The 23021-nt window shown below is 40.0% G+C and overlaps 4 protein-coding genes across 4 annotated transcripts; 1 reads left to right on the top strand and 3 right to left on the bottom strand.

The window, feature by feature from the left end:
- Window positions 1-653: 653 nt before the first annotated feature.
- On the bottom strand, window positions 654-10875 carry LOC113074007 (coiled-coil and C2 domain-containing protein 1A-like). Its single transcript, XM_026246717.1, has 29 exons — window positions 10689-10875; window positions 10107-10185; window positions 9020-9161; window positions 8832-8938; window positions 8496-8723; window positions 7820-8114; window positions 7532-7641; window positions 6825-6897; window positions 6663-6752; window positions 6447-6574; window positions 6274-6346; window positions 5617-5741; window positions 5433-5544; window positions 5190-5362; window positions 4923-5045; window positions 4792-4850; window positions 3757-3873; window positions 3609-3682; window positions 3343-3401; window positions 3212-3263; window positions 3039-3138; window positions 2666-2756; window positions 2374-2583; window positions 2218-2279; window positions 2079-2151; window positions 1883-2003; window positions 1291-1367; window positions 998-1045; window positions 654-912 (listed from the first exon to the last, which is right to left on the bottom strand). The coding sequence occupies exons 2-29, from the start codon at window positions 10161-10163 to the stop codon at window positions 874-876; spliced, it is 3018 nt and encodes a 1005-aa protein (XP_026102502.1). The 5' UTR covers window positions 10164-10185; window positions 10689-10875; the 3' UTR covers window positions 654-873.
- A 472-nt stretch (window positions 10876-11347) lies between these two features.
- Window positions 11348-14808, top strand: LOC113074013 (uncharacterized). The gene is made up of 6 exons (XM_026246720.1): window positions 11348-11375; window positions 11496-11581; window positions 11713-13158; window positions 13634-13767; window positions 13898-13990; window positions 14120-14808. Exons 1-6 carry the CDS (start codon window positions 11348-11350, stop codon window positions 14217-14219), a joined length of 1887 nt encoding a protein of 628 aa, XP_026102505.1. The 3' UTR covers window positions 14220-14808.
- A 260-nt stretch (window positions 14809-15068) lies between these two features.
- LOC113074022 (nanos homolog 3-like) lies at window positions 15069-15733 on the bottom strand. The gene has a single exon (XM_026246732.1). It carries the CDS (start codon window positions 15717-15719, stop codon window positions 15216-15218), a length of 504 nt encoding a protein of 167 aa, XP_026102517.1. The 5' UTR covers window positions 15720-15733; the 3' UTR covers window positions 15069-15215.
- Window positions 15734-20329: 4596 nt separating this feature from the next.
- Window positions 20330-22342, bottom strand: LOC113074008 (guanine nucleotide-binding protein G(I)/G(S)/G(O) subunit gamma-5-like). Its single transcript, XM_026246718.1, has 3 exons — window positions 22213-22342; window positions 21199-21349; window positions 20330-20444 (listed from the first exon to the last, which is right to left on the bottom strand). The coding sequence occupies exons 1-2, from the start codon at window positions 22303-22305 to the stop codon at window positions 21224-21226; spliced, it is 219 nt and encodes a 72-aa protein (XP_026102503.1). The 5' UTR covers window positions 22306-22342; the 3' UTR covers window positions 20330-20444; window positions 21199-21223.
- Window positions 22343-23021: the final 679 nt, after the last annotated feature.

A 23021-nucleotide genomic window follows, 5' to 3' on the forward strand; every position in this document is an offset into this window, starting at 1 on the left:
ATACAAAACCTCTCATTCCACCTTATCAAACCAAACAGACCCAGAACACACACAGCTACACACCCGAAACACACCCGAAACAGCCCCGAAGCAGCGGGGTGCGGATAATCCAGGATTGTGGGATATTATCAGCATCTGCTCCTTCTAACACACACTTGAACATCTTCCCTGGAGTGCTAAGATTATTCCCATATCACAGCAGTGCAGTGGCATTATCCTAATCTGGGAATACTGGAGGACACAGACTACTGTAAAGACGGCGGATTAACAGCGTTTATATGTGAAAGAGAGGTTAGGAAGAGCCATATCAGACAGAAGACAGACACAAAACTGGATTCAAATAAAATAACTATTTCTCTTTTGTAGTGTTAGGTACATACAACTGTCAGAGGGAGTGAATGACCGTCTGTAATCCTGTTCTCTGATAACCCTTATTTCATTTATGTGATACACACACACACACACACACACACACACACCGCAACACTTGGGGAAATCTCACAAATTAATGTATATATATATATAAAATCAACTTATTCCTAATATTCCCTTTTATTATTTTATTTTATAACAGATTTTTTTTTATCTCTTTTTCTAAATGTTGATGTGTTTTGTGAGATTTCTGCTTTAGTGTTTGACTGGTGATTATTTTAGCATGAGCTGAGATCAGTTTGATCTCCCTCGAAACATTCAGACGTCAAACTGAGGAAAGTTTTGATGGTCTGGACCGCAGAGTAATGAAGAGCAGCAATGTCAAAGGTGCTTAATTGCATACGTGTGTGTGTGTGTGTGTGTGTGTGCTTCCCTCTGCAGCTCTTTTATATCTGTCAGGATTCATTTCTATTCTCATGATTTCAGAAGCAGACAGTCGTGTCACTCTCTGATGGCCCGTTTTTTCCTGACTGACTCCAGCTGTGAGAGAGAGACAGTGAAGAAGACCACAGTGAGTTCACATGAAGAAGCGACTGAAGCAGAGACAGAAGGCTTTATTATTCACCTCGTTCTCCACGATCTTCAGCCGTCCCAGGGTGTCTTTTGCTGCGTCCTGAGAAACCAGAACAGCTCTTTAGCTTGAATCTAAACAACTGATTTCAAAATGTTGAAACGACTTGATAAAAGTGACATCCAGCTTCTGCTGAAACATCTGAGCAACTGCACGAGTGTTTCATGTCAACATGAAGAGACATTCACAGCCCATTATACTTCAGTAATCTCAAGATAAAACCAGACACCTCACAGCTCATCAGTGCTGTGTTTGTGTGTGCGTGTGTGTGTGTGTGGTTAGCTCACCCTGTTGCCTTGGCTGGAAAACGTTTTAACTGAATCTGACAGACCGTGAACAAACTTCCGCAGCACATTTTCATATTCTGAGAAACAGACAGAGAGATACAGTACATTACTGATGACCCGGTGTACTCTTAAGATGTAGCACTGGGGAGTGAATCAGTTTATGAAGAAGGTTCATTTGAATCATCAGTCAGTCCACATGCAGCATTTTATGCTCTCATTCGTAACAAAACAAATCTCTTATTTTAGTGCAGTTTATGGTTAGGGTTTTGGGTGGTTTTCTCTTAAAACTAGTGTTTGGAAGTCTCTTCTGTTCACCAAGTCTGCCTTCAATTGATACAGTTTGATTCAATTTAAAATGACTTTCCTATTATAAAATATATTAAAAGTTAATTCATTCATGTGATGCACAGCTGTATTTTCAGCACCATTCCTCCAGTTTTCAGTGTCACGTGATCTTCAGAACTGATTTGCTGCTCAATAAACATTTCTGTCAGGATTCTCTGTTGACTATAAAGAGATGAACCCCTGTCCGGACTCTTTTGAAGTGAACTGTAGTGCAGTGTAGTTCAGAGTATCTTATGTCCTGTGGTACCTGTGAGTGCTGCCGGATGTTTCTCCAGGTATGATTTCTGCCACTGCAGTCTCTGACACACGTCCATGTGCTGCTTGATCAGCTCTGACGGGTCTCGTCTGTTCTTCTTATACTCGTTGATCTAAAGAGACACACACAATGACTCCTGACACACTCTAGATCCAGTCAACAGCTCGATCCTGTCACTGACACACACCTTCCACTCCAGCCTCTCTTTGTCGTGGTGAAGCAGACCGAAGCTGTGCATCTTATACTGCGGAGGAGACGAGCTGAAACAACCAGAGACAGGTGTTAAACACAGGACACCAGTGCTGAACGATCAGCTATCATGTTACCTTGGTTTAGAGTTCCTGTCGTGATCGTTCCTAGGTTTGGATCTCGGATCCAAAGGAGCCTGCTGGAAATAAAACGCTTTATGTGGATTCTGTCCAACTCTTCTTGTCTACAAGATCCTGTGTGTAATGTAATCGACACTCATTGTCATCTCATACCCGATCCTTTTCCCTGCTTGTCTCCCTCTCCCTGTCCTTCTCCCTCTCTCTGTCCTTCTCTCGCTCTCTGTCCTTCTCTGGTGAGGGTGTGAGCGGGTCGATGACGAGCCACTTCTCTGTCACCGGCTGCAGCTGAACTCCAGACAGCGGCTCGCGGATCTTCACTCGCACCTCCAGCTTTCCTCCCGTCGCCTTGCGTCCGTCCAACACCTGCAACGGCAGCACAGCCTCATGGGACACCAGCGCTCGTCTGCATGTGACACGTGTGTGTGAGTTTGAGTGAACCGCTCACATCAATGATCTCTCTGATCTCACACTGGTTCTCAAGAGCTTCTAGCTTCATCTGAGCACTTCCCACCACTTTATCTGTCTTGAAGAGACCGCTGCGGACGCACACACACACATACACACACATGCACACACACGATTATTAGACGCACTGCTTATGAAACTCAGAATTTTGGGGAAAAAACATCAGAACTGTGAGATCAGAATACATCACAAAATTCTAAATTGTGAGATTTAAAGACACAATTGCCTGTTTTTAAAGATTTTATTCTTAATTTTCAATATTAAACACATTAGTAAGGTCATTTCTTCTGGGGTGAATGTGATCTGGGCGTGTTATTGTCAGACTCACTGTCAGTGATGATTAAGAGTCTCACCCTTTGTGTACGATCTCAAACTTGATGCCTTTGGCCTGAACCACTCTCTTAAAGCCTCTGTGATCTCGCTTGATGTTCAGCTTGAACTGCTCCTTAAACTCTGAAACACACACAGACTGTCAGCTACTGCCACCACAGATCGTGTGTGTGTGTGTGTGTGTGTGTGTGTGTACCTGGGCAGTTGGTGTTCCTCACAGTACTGGTTTTGTCTCTCTGAGCTTCTTCCTAAGGAACAAACACACAGTTAGATGCCAGTAGTGTGTGTGTGTGTGTGTGTGTAGAAGAGTGTGTGAGTGTTGCGTACGGCGCTGGGGAACGGGAACTCAAAGCGCACACTCGCGTCCAGATCGTTGGCTGAGACTCCTTGAGAAAACAAAGAAATAACATTCACAGCATTCTGTGGCAGAATCTCATTGTTTTGTATTAAATATAGACACTGATGTTCAAAAGGTTGGAATCTGGAAACTTTTTTGGAAAGAAATAAATACATTTCTAACTTTTCAATGGTAGTGTATTTCAGTGACCATCTGTTTACAGCGTTATGACACACACACACACACACACACACACCTGGAGGAGTGGGCAGGTTGATTCCTTTCACGATGGTCAGCACCATCTCACTGGACGTCAGGTTAGGAAAGATCCTAAACACAGATGAAGACATCAGTGAATCTGCAGGATCACTGCACTGACAGGCTGTGTGTGTGTGTTGTCTCACTTGACAGAGTTGAAGGTGCGCTCCTCTGTGTGGTATTTAGGAACTGATCTTCCTTTAGCATGAGCTTTCTTCAGCACTTCAATATTACTCATGCATTCCTCAGCCAGCTTCTCAAACCTACACACACACAAACATACATATTTTCTATCGTGGGGGCTTTTTCCATTTAGACCTTTGCTCAGCAGCAATCTTTAAAGCAAACCCTCAGCATTTTTTCTTTTTTTTATGTACCATTTACTGTTTATGAATCAGCTGTTTATGAACTGATTATGAATCAGTTCATTTCAGGTTTTAATATCCATGTGACGACATATAGTCTTTACAATTTAGGCAAAATCTAACAACTCACAAACAAATACACTTTAAGGCTAGATTTCATATATGTTAGTATTTATGGTTAGAGCTTAGATTCTAATAAATATTATATATTTTAATTAATATTTTATACACCATTAATACATAAAAAAAAAAGAAAAATCAGTACTATAAAACACATTTCATAAAAAATAAGATTCTTTTAAAATGGCATTTTTAGTGCTTGTTTAGGTCAATATGATCAAATGTGTCTGTTTTGATTCATACACTATGATTCAAAGGTTTGGGGCTGCGTATATTTGATCAAAAATTCAGTAAAACTGTAATATCGTAAAATATAACAATTTAAAATAATTCTATGTGACTATATTGTCAAATGTAGTTTATTTCTGTGATCAAAGCTGAATATTCTTCAGTGTCACACAATCCTTCAGAAATCAATCTAATATACTGATCTGCTGCTCATGATTTCTGATTATCATCAATGCTGAAAACTGTTTTATACATTTTCCTTAAGGATTCTTTGAAGAATAGAAAGTTCAAAAGAACAGCATTTATTAGAAATAGAAATAATAACTGGCACTTTTGATCAAATTTAAATGCATATTCGCTGAAAACAAACAAACTTTTAACCAGCAGTGTAGACTCATCGCTCAAAACAACACCTGGAGATTCTTCTTACCTGACCATGTTTTCTATATATAATAAAAGAAAACCCACCTGGCGGTTTCTGCTACGTTCCCCATATGAGTGAACTGCTGCGAGTACGCCAGGCATTTCTGGAAACAAGCGTTAGAAGGTCACATAGACAGTTGATAAAGCATGTGTTTGGATCAGATCTGTGTAATAACCTCGTGCTGCTGTTTGAGCTGTGCCATCAGCTGAGTGTACTGCTCGAGTGAGCGCGGAGACAGAGCGGACGAGCGGGAATGAGACAGTCTGTAGTCGTCCTCACTGACCGGAGCGGCCGGCACCTGGACACCAGACATAAAACACACTCTTTACACACACATCTGATCACTTTGGAGTTATACTTTCAACTTGTCTCTTTCAGTCAAAGGCGTTGACCCTCCAGAACCAATTCTGACTCATTTACTGTGCCTCAGTGATTCACAAACCTTGCTGATGTCCACAGGAAGTCCGGCCTTGGCGGCAGTGATCATGGGCTCGAGTCCTTTAGCGTTCCTCAGGTGCTGAGCGGCTCCCTGCATGTCCTTCATCTCTTTAGAGCGCAGCGCGGCCTTCACGAACTGCTGTCGGCGTATGGTCAGGAAATCCAGCTGCTGCTGGGCTGCACAACCACACAGACGACGTCACACAGTGGTGCGGACACGTTAATGTCCCTATATCAGCACACCTACCTTTTCCTCCTAGTTTGGGGGTGTTAGTGGAGCCGGTGGGCGTCGCTGCAGCGGACGAGGCTTTCGGAGGAGCGGGAGCTCTGGATTTCTGAACGGCAGGCTGAGCTGATGGCTACACAGACACAGAGATGAAGAACCAGACCCACGCACAGATTCTAGAGGCGCTGCTGAACTCTGACTCTACCTTCTGTGGTTCCTCATCTGCGTCTGCATCTGCATCTGCGTCCTGATTGGCCAGCTTCATAGCGGTCTCCAGGACGCCCATAAAGTTCTGCTCGCCGCCCTCAGTGCCCTGCAGTGGAGGACAACCTACACGCACAAACATTAACACAGTCAAAACTGAGGCGCACAAACCATCTACTATGAGACTCTAAGAACTAATTCTGAATGGGGAGAAACTAAAATCACAATTACCCTTTTTTTATTTTTAATCCAAAACAAGAAAAAAAATACACAGAATAATGAGAAGTAAACTATAGATTGCAAGAGAAAAAGTGAGACTATTTAATTCTGTGCAGAAACCACAACCATAACTACACTGTCTCTGTTTTACATATTAATTAAATTAGATAATTATAAATGCACACTGCTGTTAGGTATCAGTGTTTTTTATTTTAACAAATGAACACAGTCTTGGTGAGCATTAGAGACGCTCATCTTCTCTAACATTTACAAACACCTGCAGATTTATATAGAGATTTTATTTAACACATTATATGGTTTAATACATCTATATTTTAACATTTTCCACTGGTGAGGCACATTCAGGATGTTTTTCTATATTTGTGAAGACATTTGTCAGACGTTTGGCTCTCGCTAGGAACAAGTAAACCAGCGTTACCTGGAGGAACAGGAAGTTCTGCCAAATTCACCGGCCGTCCCGCTTTATGAGCTTTAATGGCGTCTTGATATTGCTGAGGTCAAGAACACACACACACACACACACACACACACACAAGAGAGGTTAATGAAACAGCACCTGCTCTTCTTGAAGCGAGTCTTCACGTGTGTTACCTTGATAATGCGCTGGTGCATGCGTGCCTTGCGCTCGTCTCCTTTGCTCTTGGCGCTCTCTGCAGCTTCTCTGTATTTGTCCATGCGCTGCTGTAAGGCCTCGGCGACGCTCCGGGGAGCAGAAAGAGCTGAAACACACACACACACACACATGTAACTGATGCGTGTGAGTGGGATGTCTCACACACACACACACACACACACACACGCTCTCACCTGTGTCTGGGGCAGCAGCGGGTGCAGCAGGAGGGGCGGCTGGTTTGGAGGACAGCTGAGGAGGGTCAGAGCGTGGCACTTCAACATCTCCTGAAAGACACACACTTTCATCAGAACCAGACTGAAGTGAGCGGAGAGGAGAGCTGTGAGGTAGAGCTGTACCTGGAGGGGGCGGCAGTGAGCTGAGGTCCACGAACTCCCCTCGGTCAACACTCTCCACCACCGAGTCCAGTCTCTGAGAAGAAGAGAGAGACGGAGAGTGAGGGGACGTTCAGATGATGGATGATCTAGTGCTGTGTAGCCAGATAAATCTACAAACCTACACTTCTGTTCAGACGTTTGAGCTCAATATGGATTTCTTTCAAATAAGTCTGTTCTGGTTAATAATGTAACTTGTTGCTGTGGTCTTTATTTTCAGCATCATTCCTCCAGTCTTCAGTGTCACATGCTCATTCAGAAACAATTATCATATGCTGATTGGATGCTCAAAAATGTTTATTATTTTTATCACTCTTGAAATCAGTTGAGGTGCTTCATACTTAGGCAACTAGCTGAAGTACAATAAGTTTAGGTTTTTATATTTTATCTCACTTAACTTTAAGTAACAAATGTAATTTTTTTCCTCTAATTCAAATTTTTATTTTAGTTCATTTATAATATCCAGTTTATCTGTAATAACCCTGGTCTTTACTGTCCCTTTTGATCACTTAAATGCATTCTTGCTGAACAAATTTATTAATATCTTTCAAAATAAATAGTACAGCCCGCAAACTTTTGAATCTTACTGAACATAAAATGCATAGGGCAACAGAGAAATGATAGTGACCCAGATTGGACCTGATGATCATGATCTGGAGAAACTCCCTCACCTTGGACACTTGGTAGAGTTGTTTGGCTTGTTCAGTGTTTCCGCTCTGCTTGGCCTTTAACGCTGCCAGCTTATACTCTCTCTGTCTGCTTAATACACCGGCTTTGAGCTCTGAGACACACACAAACACACCACAGCTTCACAGTGACAGTTAATGAGAGAGTGTGTGTGTGTGTGTGAGAGAGAGAGAGAGAGAGAGAGAGAGAGAGTGTGAGTGTGTGTGTGAGAGAGAGTGTGAGAGTGTTAGTGTGTGTGTCTGTGTGAGTGTGTGTGGTGTGTGTGTGTGTACCCGAGTGCTGTGTGTTGGGCTGGCCGGGTGTGAGGGGTGATATGGCGGGTGTATCGGGTGTCATGGCCGTCACTCTCTGTGGTGGAGGCTGTAGCAGCTGAGGTTTGGACGGAGCGACTGGCTTGACGTTGGCCGTCTGCGGTGGCGTGTTTGCTGGAGCTGGTTTCTCTAGCTCTGTGATTGGCTCGGCCTGAGGAGCAGCGGAGGGGTTTCCCCCAGTGGCCACAGGAGGAGGAATCTCATCTTCACTGATGGGCTTCCCCTTTTTAACTGACGTCAGCATGGACTGTAGAGTCTGAAAACAGGAAAACGGAAATCCTCAGACAAATATACTCTATCAAATACAGTATAAATGACTTATCTTATGGATTCTTTTTTTCTTCAAATTGATATGTTTTTGAAATAATGTATTTCTAATTGTTTTAGTGAGATATGTGTCATATAAAGAGCAGTAATTGTTGTATATCACCTTCACATCAGCCAGCCTGCTCTCTAAGACAGAGGTCTTCAGCCCGGCTCCCGTCTCGAGGAGCTTAATCATCTGTCTCTGGTGTGTTTTATTAGGCTTGCAGCTAAACTCTGCAGGACAGAGGGGCTGAAGACCCCTGCTCTAAACATTATCATCTCCCATCAAACAGTCGATGTGTGTGGAGCTCTAGTCTTGGAGATGTCCCACCTTCAGTCCGCGGTCGTATCGCCGTGCTTTGCTGGTCTCCCCCGAGGCCTTGGCGTTGGTGATGGCCGTTTGGTACATGTCCAAGCGCTCTTGTAGGCGAGCCTCCAGGCTGGCAGGTGCATTCTGGGATGTGGGCGCTGCACTGGAGCGTTGAGGAGGCACTGGTGATGGAGGAGGTTTCCTGACCACTTGCTCCTCATCGTCTTCCAGCACATCATTCAACTCGGCCTGAAACACATAAAACATTGTCAATCAAAAGCTGTTCCTGAGAGAAGGATCTCATCTGATGTGTGGCCTGTAGTGATGTAAAGAAAGACAAGAAGGGTTGTGTCCTACCAAGAGATCAGCATCGTTCTCCAAATCGCCATCGTCATCTCCGTCCTCGTCCAGGTCTTTCATACAAAGCGCTGCCATCCGCTCGATGTCCTCCATGGGCACCGGAGCTACATGAGAACAAAACAGACAGAGAGATTAGGAAAAATGCTAAAGGATCAAGGTTTGGCTTGCTGTTGGTAGACGACAACCTTTTCCTCCGGGTCTCTTGCCGGCTGGACCGCTCCTCCCTCCTCCTCCCATCAGTGCCAGAAGCTCCGCCTCCAGATCCTCATCATTTCCTCCGGAGTCATCCAGACCGCCGTCAGGAGCCAAATCCAGCAGCAGTCCCATCTGATACACGTGAGGACGGACAGACGCGGTTATTATTGTATCACTGAGATATTATTTCAGTTTTTAACAATATTTTGAATTACATTATTATTGTTTTTGTCATTTTGTTGCGTGTCATTCTTTGTGTATACATGTAAATATGCCTAAATGTTTATAGTTTGTTTGAACATTACATATGAACTGTTGCAAATTCAAAAGCATTTTATGCACATACATTCACTTAATATGTTTATAAATGTTTTAACATTTTTCCTTTCAATTTTTATTTTATCACTTTATGATGGTAATTCAGGTTAAAGGGGTCATATGATGCAATTTCAGTTTTTTTCTTTCTCTTTTGAGTGTTTCAAGCTCCTGGTGCATGAACAAGATCTGTAAAGTTGCAAAGACCAAAGTCTCAAATCCAAAGAGATATTCTTTATCAAAGTTAAGACTCTGCCACGCGCCCCTAAATTGGCTCATTCAAACACGCCCCCACATGTCTACGTCATGATGTAGAAATATTTGCATAATGCCACCCAAAAGTTCATGCAAAGAAAGAAGGTGCGGTTTTAGTAACACAGTGTTGAAGCATGTCAAAATATTCTGTTACACAAAATAATGATCTCTAAAAAGGCGTCATATGGCCACTTTAAAGTAAAGGACAGTTAGAAATGTGGCATTTGCAACTATAATGAATAATAAATATATACTTTTGATATTAATTCAAGTGACAATTTTTAATAGGTTTTAGTTTTAACTTGAAATAATAACCCTCAAAACTGATTTATAGATTCAAAAGCATTTAATAATCTAATGTGTGGCACTCTATATGTGAATGCAGTGTAAATGCACTAAATATTTGGAAAAGTCCTTACATCACCACAAATCATTAAACATGGTATAAATAATAAGACAAAATAAATACATAAATTCTTCATGTGATTCTGGCCACAGTATCATTACCTGTTTGGCCCTGGCGGCCCCCTGGCCCTTCTGCGGAGGGTTCCGGCTCCGACTCATTTTCTCCACAGGTCCTTCAAACCTGGAGTGAGAAAAATAATAATGCATTTATAATACTACAAACAGCCACTGCTTCAGCCTTTCAGTGACACCACAACCGACCACACCAGAAACTGAGTGACGTCATAGCGCATTCCTAGCTCATTACGTGAAAAATGACGTCTGTGTTTGCATAATCAATATATAGACATAATCAACGGCCTAATATACATATTTAATAGTTTAATAATTCTCCCAGAGCTGCGTCACCTTACATTAACTGACTATAAGCTCGATAGCGAATGTTTTCACAGTGTTTAACATGCTAGCGTTAGTGTTTACAAGTTAAACAGGTTAATCCAAAGCACATCTTTGGCTGACTTTGCACCAGAACTGTTGGAGGCAAAGCGCAACGAAGCCATAAAATAAATATCAGCTCATTTACAATATAAATCATAAAGTAACAACTAATTCAGTCAATGTCTCTGCTAGCAAGGAGGTTAATTCTCACATCAGACTCTGTTACTAATAATCTGAACGCGATACCTTGGTCAAATGTTCATCCGACGGCGGGTTAAGTGTTATATATTTGTTCCGTTGAGAAGAACAAGCTATCTGTCATGAAGTTTTTGCACTAGAGTGTCATAAACACAGAGATAAACACAAATCTACACTGCTGTCAATGTAGCTCCAGCACTTCCTGCTTTTCGTCAGGTTTCCCATAGCAACGACAGAGGCTCTCGCTTTACGGCACGCGGGAACGACGCCCCGCAGCAGGATCTGTAGTTCAACCGCCAGCCTGTCGATGTATTGAAGTTTTAAACCATATTTGACACTTTATGATGGTTTGTCTTGTCATAATTGGTTTTCTCTGAGAAAATGCAGAAATAGTTTACTAAAATATGATATCACGAATAGCGTCACGAATCTTTCGCGCGTTTATTTGACTTGACAGCGTCTGTTAAATTAATTATGTGCCATTTACAACGGTTTGTTTTAATATGATAAAGTGATTTATAATTGGTTATAAGTATTTATTTTACAAAATTGGGTTAAAGGAAGAAATATGTATACATTTTAACCAAAGACTGTATAAAAACAATTTTAAACAAACCATCTACAGTTTGCAAATGGAAAGAGTCAAGTGTGTCATTAACATGTTTTAACTTTTATAAATTTAGTTGAATCTGGACTAAAACAAGACAATGGCCAAAAGAAAATCGAAGACAACAGGTACCTTGGACCCATGTAAACATAATTATCAGTCAATTCATACTAAAAGCTTGATTAGAGCTAGATTACATGTTTATTTCATCAGTATACATGCTGATGCAGTTTAATATCTATTAGCAGAGTTCAGACCTCCTAAGAGGACGCAGCCCAGAGCAAAACGACAGAAAAGCACTGAAGAAACAAACCAGTCTGAAGATGACAAACAGGTGATTTCTCTCTGAATTACATGGTATCACATAACATTTTAAAGAAAATTAAAATATGCTTTAATGCCACTGTACTGTCATATTTGTGTTTTTGTTGGTTGATTCACTTAACTCTTTACCTTAATGTCTAGACTCTGACACCAGAGTCAGAAAACAACGACTCCCACGATGCATTCTGCTCAGACAAGCCGGATGAACATCAGCCTTGTTGTTCCTTGGAAGAGAAAACAAGCCATAATGAGAACGATGAGCTTGGAAATGGCACAAATCCACCTGAGGTCTCTCATGAGACTGAACAGACTGCGGCGATCACACTACAGACCCCAGAACTCGACAAAACCGACAAGCACACACTCTCTAGACCTCTGAATACAGAAGCTATTGATCTAGATAAGCCCAATGTAGAGCTAGATGATGAAGATTGTGAAATCACAAGAAATTCAAATCATCAATCTGAGAAGGTCCCAGATGACTGCGACTCTGAATTACCATCCGATGAGCATCAAACCGAGAGAGAGTTGTCACATGAGGAGTATACAGCCACCGAACCCAAGATGGATGAGCAATTAGGTTCTTCAGGGATCGTAACGGAGACCTCATATGACCAGATGCAGATGCCTGAAGATGCAAGTTCTGCAGATCCTCTAGTAAAGAGAAAAATAAGAAAGAGGATGGGAATGTGCAGACTTGGAGATAGGAAGAAGATGCTCAAGGGACAGCCGACTAGAGGGAATGTGTTTGAAGGAAGCCAGGAGAATGAGGCAGGGCAAATCACTAACGAAGAGCCGGTCATGACGAGTGATGGTTTCGAAAAGGATATCCAGACGTCTGTTGAAGAAGAGGGAGTTACTGAGTCAGAGGTTTCAGTGCCCTCCTTCACAACCTCTCACGCATCGGAGGATAACCCAGTGCAGGAGGAACGGGAGCAGTCTGGGAGTGAAGTTCAGATACTGGTCAAATGCATGTCAAAGGAGCCCGTTACTCATGAAACTGATAATGCAATCCCATCCCATGATGATGCTGATGATCTAAACCCTCTCGAGCAGAATGAAACTGAATGCATGGAGCAAAATGCGACTGAAAGCAACATTAGGGAAGATAGCAGCGAGGTCACAACTGAGATTGATACTGAAGTGCCTGTGGATTTAGCTGACATTTACAAAGACTCACCTGGTGTTTCAGCTCAAGAAGAGGTTGTGATAGATGGTTCACTTGAAGTTCCCAAAGAGGCAAATGAAGCCTCTGCATCTGCTTCTGAGGTTGCTGAACAATTTGCTGAAGAACTCGTCATGGGAGGCGAAGAGATGAAGCAGTGCAGTCCGTGTGAATGTGACATGAACGCCTCTACTGGAGACCACAGCAGTGAACAGTGTGTGGAGCTCATGGATATCACAGCCGATGAGAACATCAGTGCACCTCCTGTAATCCACGAGACAGAAGATAAGGCTGAGTCTTCAGACTTTTGTCAGGTCGCCGCCACTGTCACAGCTGAGAACAAGGCAGACTGGGAGAACAACAGCGTGTCGAGTTTGTCTTTACCTGCAGCTCCATCGGCTGGTGATAATGAAGAGGTGCAAGTGAGTTATTCTTGTCAAACACTTGTCCAAACCTGCTCCTGGAGGGCCACTGTCCAGCAGAGTTTAGCTCCAAACCTAATCAACACACCTGAATCAGTTGATTAAGATTTTCAGACACTTAATTAATGTCCATGCAAATTCGTTGGAGCCAAACTCTGAAGGATTCTGTCCCTCCAGGATCAGGTTTCACAAATCACTCTAAAAACCATATTTCAAGAAGATATAGTGCAGAATTTTCTCTGAAGTGCTTTTAAGAGCTAGAAAAGTCATAAAAGCACAAAACAGTAGTCCATAGGACTTCTAAAACAGCTTTGGGTGAGAAAAAGGCCAGAATATAATTTGTGTAATATTCCTTTGAAATACCAAAACCACTTGGTGTATTTTTATTTTAATTTTGAATTTACAGTGGTATCCCAAACTCTCACATATCCTTTAAAGTCAGCATTAAGTTACTAATACTGAATTGTATCCTCAGTCGTTTACGGATTGTGTAAGTGCACTGAGTGATGCTCACGAGCCTCATGGGAGTCCTGCCGCCGAACCGGATCCGTCCAGCCCTTCATCCGTGCACTCGGTGACAGATTCCCAGCTCAACAACATCCCTCTGAGGTGAGGCGAGTGACAACCGTTGACTTTGAATCTTACTGGAGGTCTGTTTAGGTTTCTAGATGTTGTTTCAATTTCAGGTGTTTACGGTCCACAATATTTATTGTAATAACAGCATAAGGTGTTTTCTCAGTTTGGAGGATCTCCCCATCTCTGAAGCCTCCAGTGATCTGGAAGATGCCACGGAGCTTGTATGTGGCCTAATCAGAGATATTGCCTCTCTGAAGTAAGTCAGGATTTTAGTTTGAGCACTTGAAACAACTCTGATTGTGTGGTTTACACCATTAGGTTTATTTTTAAATAACAGTAAAGAACAGTTTTGACCATAAACCATAATTTTGATGTTTTCTTGCAGTCACTTATTGATGGACGCACGCAGGCAGATTGGATTTGGACAACAAGGCAGAAAACCTCCACTCCACACTCAGAAAAATAGGCATCATAACAGATTCTGAACATATGTTACTGCATCATATGAGGGACAGAAAGAAAATGTTGACGAAAGAACAGACACAGAATAATTTGCACTGATGAGTTCAGATAGCAGGCACTGGTTTACAACTGTTCAGTTACACTTGTTTGAGTAAAAGGCACATTCATAGAGTTGCTCTGTTTCAGTGAGCCAAAGTTAACACTTTACCAAGGAGGTTCAAGCAAAGTAGTAAACATCGTAATTCTGTCAATCACAAGGTGTGACCCCCAAGACTGAAGGGTCATAACCTTAAAGTCATAAATCACTCCAAATATCTGTTCAAAACACATTCTGCATAAATAAAGTGAATCTTTCTGGTTATTGCGGCGTGTGTTTGGTTCTGAAGTAATGTTTAAAAAAAAAAAAAAAAAAAGTGCTGTGCTATGAACACACAGGTTTCCAAAAGTTCACAAAACACGTTTCTGTTGTTCACTTTGTTTTTTTTTTGTCACAAAGTAAACCATCATATTTTCAAACAAATGTACATTAACTTCCTGATGCCATAGGAACAAAATCTGATGATCATGTTCTCCAAAATGTAGTAATAGAAATAAAAACAGACGATTGAGATTGTTAAATATTAAAGCAAAATATAGGCAGCTTTAAAGAAACACAGCTAAATAACATTAAAAGCGTTTATATATTTCACCACAGAGTATCACAAATACTTTTTTTTTTAGTAATATTAACAAGAGCTGGTTCACACGTGGTTGCACCTGTAGCGAGCCTACTGGCTTGTGTACAAGTTTGTTTAAAGCCAAAGTGAAAAGAGTGAAAATAATAATAATAAAGAATAGAAATAAAAAACCCACTTCACACAAGAGAAGACACGTGCAAAATCAAACACCAAAAAAACACACATGCATGCAAACTTACACACAAGCCATTATGGATCGAACAATTAAAGCTTAAAACTTAAATATTAAAACCACTCGTAAAAAACGTCCTTCTCGTATACCGTGGCCAGGTCTTCTGCGGGTCAGAAACGTCCGGGTCCCCATGTTGTTTTGGCGTACACGGAGCTGTAGGTTTTGTCCACGAGCGGGCAGAATCTCTTGGTGTGCGCTTTGGCCCCGGTGGCTCCGCACAGGGGACACACGTACTGGCTCAGGTACGGACACGTCACGGCCCCGGCGCGGTCTTTCAAGTAGTGTGAGGTGAACACGGTCTCGGACTCTCCGTTGTGTTTGCAGAAGCTGCAGAACTTCTTCTCGGATGGGTTGCTGCGGGTGCTCTTGCCGTGTCCCGGGTCTCTGTTCTCCGTCGTCACGGTCCCGTGCGCACGCGTCGGGCCGCTTGGAGACTCCGGGAGCGCGGCGGAGGCGGCGGCGTCATCGGCCGCGTCTGGCTGCTCTGCTGGCCGCTGCATGCCTCGGATCATGTCCGCCAGACCCATGTAATCCTTCCAGGGGTGAAAGTCCTGATTTCCAGACTCCATAGATCCATGAGCTGACAGGATGTAGTGGAGAAGAGAAAATGCCATGGCATCCGCCAGAGTGCGACAGAACCGTGAAGCACGCGCTGAGCACGCGTTCGTTTAAAGGGCGGACGTCACGCCAGGAGACCAATTAGGACACGAAGAGTTTGCCAAGTGTCCTCTGAAACGAAAACGATTGGTAGAGGAGACTGAAGTAAAGCAAAAATACTTTTAAACTGTGGACTGGAGTTGCTTGTGTAGTGTATATGTGTGTGTGTGTGTGTGTGTGTGTGTGTGTACAGTTGCAATCAAAAGTACTCAACCCCTCAGAGACTGCAGTAGCCTACTTTACAAATACAAATACATTTGTAAAGTTACAAATACAGTCTAATTTCAGAAGATCCAGGATAAAATACAAATTGCGTCTATAAGTTCACTGTCGTATTAAGTGATATTGTCAATATATCATGTAATATAAGATTATAAGATAAAAAAATTAAAAAAAATTTTTTTTTTCTTATAATTATAAAAATTATAAGATTTTTTAATAATACTGCTAAGTCATAATTATTCAACCCCTATTCATCATAGCTGGTTTTAAATCACTTATTTGCATGGTGGGGAATAAAACAGTCTCAAAACACAATTAAGCTTTTAGAAACTCAATTAAAAACAGAATTAGCTTGAGCCGTTACACATACAGTAAGCCCATACATGTGCTGAAGTTGAGTAGCAAAAATGTCAACAGAGATCTCACAAAAGCTAAAGAGAATAAATATCATATTACTTTAGAAAGGCTAAGGTTATTTGAAGATTTCCAAGACATTGAAAGTTCCTAGAGACACAGTTCTCAGCTTTATTGCTTAGCTTAAAGTGTGTTTTACCAGAAAACCTTTGAGGGTGTGGAAGAAAAAGCACAATATCATAAAATGTTTAATCATAGCAACTGAGAAAAACCTGCAATGTTAAGCCAAAGACTTTCACGATGACCCGATGAAAGGAGGAAAACCATTTCAAAGCAGTGTGTAAGAAGATCACTAGACAAGTATGGCCTTCATGTTGAGACATCTTGATAAATACCACTCTTGATCAAGAAGAACAACTTAACAACTTGAACTTGATAAAATTCATTTGTGTGGACCTGTGGAGCTCTGGAGGAATGTTATATGAAGTGATGTGACCAAACTGGAACTTTTTGGACCCATGGATCAGCAGTATGTCTGCTGCAAAAAAGGCAAAGCTCATATCAGAAGAACACCATCTCCATCCTCAAACTTGGAGGTGGATCAGTCCTGTTATGGGGTTTCTTTACTGTAGAAGGAAGTGGAAATAATGTCTGTATGAAGGAAATCATGGATTCTTTGAAGTATCAGGCCATCACACCAGAAGTGTGATGCCTTTGGTGCAAAAACTGAAGCTGATGATCAATGGACTTTCCTGCAGGCCAGTCATACCAAAGTACACATCCAAATGTACTACTGCTTGGTTCAGTGATCAGTCACAGAATGTACTTGAGTGATCTGTTCAGTCTCCAGGATTAATTCTCATTTCAAATATTTGGTTGAATTTGAAGAAAGCAGTGGCAATGTAAAAACCAAAGATTGTCAGTGATCTGAAAGCTTCTTCATGTGAGGAATGGGCCAAGACTGTAGTAGAGAGGTGACAGAAGCTTCTAAACACTTACAGACAGCGTTTATTGGTGATTTTAAAGAATAATTAAACAATTTATAATTGTGAACATGAATGTTTAGAGCCAATTAGAATTTGATCATGATTCATCAATGTTCCGTTCTCAGAATCACTCAAAAGTGTATTAACAAACCTTCTCTAATACTTTACTGATGCCTTTGTTAAATTGTTTTCATGAAATTGTATTCGCCGTAGCAAAATGCCTTGCAGGTCAAAGGGGTTGAATAATTGCAAAAATAACAATATGGAGAAACTTGCTGTTTTTTGAAAATACAGTTCAGCTTTTCATTACGAACCTTATATTCTCATCTTATAGCTAAAATATTACAGTGGAATTAATATTCTTATTTTAAAGTCAAAGTTCAATTAAATAGGAACATTTACTGCAAATGTAGTCACCCTCGGGCCATCCAAGACATAGATGGGATTGATGTACAAATGATGTAATGCTACATTTCTGATGAAGAAACTAACTTATCTACATCTCAGATAGCCTGAGGGTAGGTATATTATCAACAAATTTAAACCAACGTAAAATATATATATTTGTGGACTTCTGAGTGAAATATAGTACTGTAAACATAGGCATTGTGACAACTTGCCCCGGTCTCAGTTTCAGTGTACAAAATAATAAATGTAATTATTGATCTGATGTGTGCATTCATGAGAGATGTTAATATGAAAAAATATAAAACAAGGGTTATTCTATACATATGGCATACCTTTATTTCATTTCTTTTTTCCAAAATGTATCTTTGAAAACACTGATTCTCATGTGCTCTTAAAGGGCCAGTCCATGTTAGGTGACTGATGGGATCTTTGCGTGACCTCTGACCCTTCAGATGATGGTGTGGGACACTGAGACAGAAAGAGCTGCTTCAGTAAGGCTGCACACACGCACGCACGCACACACACAGGTGAATTATAGTGTGATATTATCTCTTATGTGTGTGTGTGTGTGTGTACATAGGTCACTGAGCACTGTGCTTTCTGTTCCACTGCAAGGTTTTCTGGACAGGAGAAAGACTGAAGAAGTTCTGTAGAAACTAAAAGGTAAATTAAGTTACCAAGAAGCTCTTTTTACTGATACTAGGAGTGTCATTTTACATTTCTGAATTTGAATTTAAAAAGTAATATAATTTGTATAACAACAACAAAATATTTGTAACGTTAAAATAATTTAATTCCACAATTCCTGAATTATTTAGGGTTTATAATTTTGATAAACCAGAAACAATTTGAGTGTCTATTTTGACTCACAAATAGCACTAGCCACCTGATACAATATTTTACAGCTTGACATAAGACAAAATTATACAAATTTATAAAAATGTAAATTATTTTAATATTTAATACATTTCCCAGATCTTGAAAACTCTTGAGGTGGTGTTGCTTTAGCTTCTTCTAAAGCTTTTGTCTTATTTAAAATATTTTTAAGCTATTTTGCGCCCCCTCGTGGACAGCTGGAGCTCATCCAGATTGCATCTTATGTATAATACTTTTTAATCTTAATGGTTTTAAATAATTTAAAATCAATTTTTAAAACATTTTAACATTTTCAAATTCATAAAAGGCAGTAAAACACATAAAAGACAGTTAAAAAAAAGTGTGATATATAGTGATGAGAATTAAGAAATAAAATAAGTAATGTCAGAAGCTCAGTGCAGAATGTAAAGACATTGATGATTTGATGACAGGTTGTGTGAGTTTTGGGGTTTGTGCACCTGTAATGAGTGGATGAGGTCTCTGTGCTCCTCTCTGAAGATCCTGTGTGACAAGCTGTGAGTGTTTTCATCAGGACACCGAGGCAGAATCACAGCATCAGCACAAACTGACTCTGTGCATCATCTGCAGCATGCTGCCAGTGTGTGTGATCAGTTACCCGAGCTCTCTTATGGGATGTCGGGGATATCGAAACCTGTTTGTGTGCCACAAGCCCAGACTCTGCAGATACTGTAACATCAGCATGATGAATATCACTGCAGCATAAAACACTGGCATTTCATGCAATATACAGCTTTTCCTTTTCAATATATAAAATAAAAGGCAGTTGTTGTAAAAATATAGCTTGGAAAAGCTTGGCTTTTGGCCTTTTTTTGTGCACTCTTAAATTTGTAACATTAAATAACTTACCAAAATTGGATTTCTACACCAATTCACTTCCTAAATATATATGAATATGCAAATATGATAACTTACATACAGCATGTCTTACCGGAGCAAAAAATAAAATAAATAAATAAATAAAGTTCACCCAGAAGGTAGATTAGTAATGAAAGTTCACATAGACTGTTAGAGAGCAAACTGAGATCACAAATCACCCATATCAGAGACAAAACACTTCAATTATAATATTTAAGATGCATTTTAAAGCCCATTCAACAAAACACAAACCAATTAATGATGAATGAACACTTTATTTTAAAAGTAAGTTTAGTATAAAGTCAGTGAAAGGAGAAAAGAAGGGTTTAAATGTAACCTGCTCATTCAGGAGGTGCTCAGGGTTTCCTCAACACTCATCAGACACACACCTGATTCAACTCATCAGATCTTTAGTCCTCAAATAAGCCTCAGATAAAGGAAGAGGTCTCACGTGTGTGTTGTTGAGGACACAAAGCATGTTTACAAACCACCTTCAAACCCAATCCTGCTGGCCATAAATTAGTAAAAGACTATAATAAAACAAGGGCATGTCATTTCTGATAGGAAAAACTCTCTAATCGTTTAATTCTTTCGTTCCTTCCACATAAACCAGGGAAAACTTCATACAATCTTCAAGGAAGTCTTTTTGTTTTATAAAATACGCATTACAAATAAAATAGTGTTTGGTACATAAAATTGCTTTCAAAACATGGGATGAGTTATGGGTTTTACAGTTGATTGTACCATACAGTGTTAATTCAGCAGAGTCATCATCACTCATAATACAGTTCACAGAAATAGACAGCAACTGCAGATATGAAGAAAATGAACAGTAGAAATATTTCTTTTTTTGCTATGCTAAGTAGTGTTTGTGTGTGTGTAGTGCTCCAGGAGGTCTTTATGGAGTAGTGTAAAGGTAGAAACAGACAGCAGAAGACAGCCACATCATCTGAAACGCATCTGAAATAACAGATAAAATATAGATATTAGTAGATTTAAAGGAGTAGTTCAATTAGGAAGAAATTGTAGAAATCTTCAATAGTAGTCCAATTTACTGAGAACGGGCCACCAAATATGTAGGGGAGTTTGTTAATGGTAACAAGTTTTGAAAAATGGAGCATTACATCACTTGCTCACCAATAGATCCTCTGTAGTGAATGGGTGCCGTCAAAATTCCAGTCCATCAGTTAATGTCTTGTGAAGTAAAAAATTGCATGTTCGTAAGAAACAAATCCACCTATAAGGCATATATAATTCCATAATCCATAATGATTTATCAAGTAAAATCCGCTGTCCATCCGCTCACGAAAAAATCCACCCACTTATTTAGAAATACTTGTGAATGGTACTTGATCTGTGCATATTTCTCTCCTGATTCAGGCAAGATTACTTTTCACTGGAGGAAAAAATATTATGGTTTATGCACACAGATTTTTGCCAGAAGCAACAGTTTGAAGGCAAAAATGTCTTGATAGGTTTGTTTTTCGCTTGTGGATTAATGTGATTGTTTATTAGTTGTTTGGACTCTCATTCTGATGGCACCCATTCACTGCAAGAGGATCCATTGATGAGCAAGTGATGCAATGTTAACTTTCTCCAGATCTGATGAAAAAACAAACTCATCTACATCTTTGACGGCCCGATACATTTTGATTGCGTATGCATTGACTGAATGCACGTAGGGTGCTTTAGAAGGACAGAAGGCTGTTGTAACCTGGATGTGATCAGACAGCAGATGTTCAGAGGAGGCCGCAGGACTTGGGCGGGCGGAAGGGGTTGTCACTGGACGGCACACCCACCAGCAGCGGGTCTTTATGGGCGTTCTGCAGGCAGAAGTTCTTCAGGTCTGTGGCAGCTTGAGAAACCTACAGAAGTTACAATTAAGACAACATGTTAAACTATATTTATTCAACTATATTTTATAGAGGGGTTAAAAACAAGAATTCTGAACCTTGCCTTATCTAATGATCAGGATTCTGTTCTGGAAATTTATTTAGCGGATACATAATTCGTATTCGTAACATACCTTGCCCTACATTTATGGTTATAATAAGCTTTTCTATGAGTTCACTGATTGCTTCTGAGCATTAAACAAATGTAAATATGTTTTTATCATACAACAGTGGCATGATGAATTTATAGGATGTAAAAAGTAACAGTAACTGAAAAGCTAGGTTAACTCTACTTTGACAAAATAACATTGGGAAAAATTGCAATAATAGTGAAATTTACTGCACAGTATTATTATTATTTTTTTTTAAAAGAGGCATTTTCATATGGGGGTCTTTAGGCTGGGTCACCATAATTAATGCACACAAAAACAACAAAAACCAAAAAAAGTTTATATTTACAACTGTATTCTTCAAAGTAACATAATACACACTGAAGTACAATAGTATTGCAATCTGACACCATCACTCATAGAGCGTCCGTTTACATAGATTTACATTATTAATGAGCAAGAGAAACAACTTCTTAAAGGTTGTCTAAATTTTACGCCTAAATACTCTTCTGGTAGTTTAAAAACCTCGTCTAAAACAACTGAAAAGCATCTCCGACGTCAAAAATGTTATTTACGTTACATTTACATTTAACGTTACCTTAACTCGTTTAAATGGTTTTGTCAGTTAGCGTTAGCACTAGCAGTGAATCAAACAGGTTAAACTCATCCAAAAACTCCCAAAATCCCAAACTCTTTCACATTTATTGTTGAAGCTGGCATACTTACGTTAATTCGTCGTATTTTGGCCTCTAGTCTGAGCTGTTTGACGGCTCTCTGCGCCACAGCCACACTGCTGCTGCTCGCGTTATTGTTGGACATGATGACTGACGGACTCCGAAGAGAGTTTGCGGAAGTTTCACACTCACGCGCGCGCGCGCGCACACGCAGAGTCTGGTCAGCTGTCCTCGTGGGGACATAGGCGTAATAGTTTTTATACTATACAAATTGTATTTTCTATCGCCCTACAGTAGGGTTCCCACCTTCAGCAATACAAAATAAGGGACACTCATTCACGAGTCATAAGGTCACGAGGTCAACAAAAGGAAACACATAAACATTGAGGGACTCGTAGCTCAACAATAAACCATGAGAAAACATGCTCAAATATGTAAACTTGCAACAGAACACATTAATATTGATATTTTAAATTTGATTATTTATAATTATTATTAATTAATATTTGTCTTTTTGACTGCTCTGCAGTTGTGACCTGGATGGGATGAATTATTTAATAATTTATCTATCTTATTCATTTCCTCAAATTAGGACTACATTATTATGTAATTTATTTCCTAATTGTTTCTAAATAAAAAATAATTGTAATATAAAATTATAATATTTTATATTAAAATAAAATAGATTATATTATTATAATACAATTATTATAATTATAATAAAATACATATAAAATAATTATATAAAGTAATTTGAAATTGGTAAATGATTATTTATTATGTATAAATGTAACTTATATAATGATAAATTAATAAATGCGGTCTATCATTAATTATAATCTATTAATTAATCTGTTTAAA

This window comes from Carassius auratus, unplaced genomic scaffold, assembly GCF_003368295.1.
Source record: "Carassius auratus strain Wakin unplaced genomic scaffold, ASM336829v1 scaf_tig00013464, whole genome shotgun sequence".
Lineage (NCBI taxonomy): Eukaryota > Metazoa > Chordata > Actinopteri > Cypriniformes > Cyprinidae > Carassius > Carassius auratus.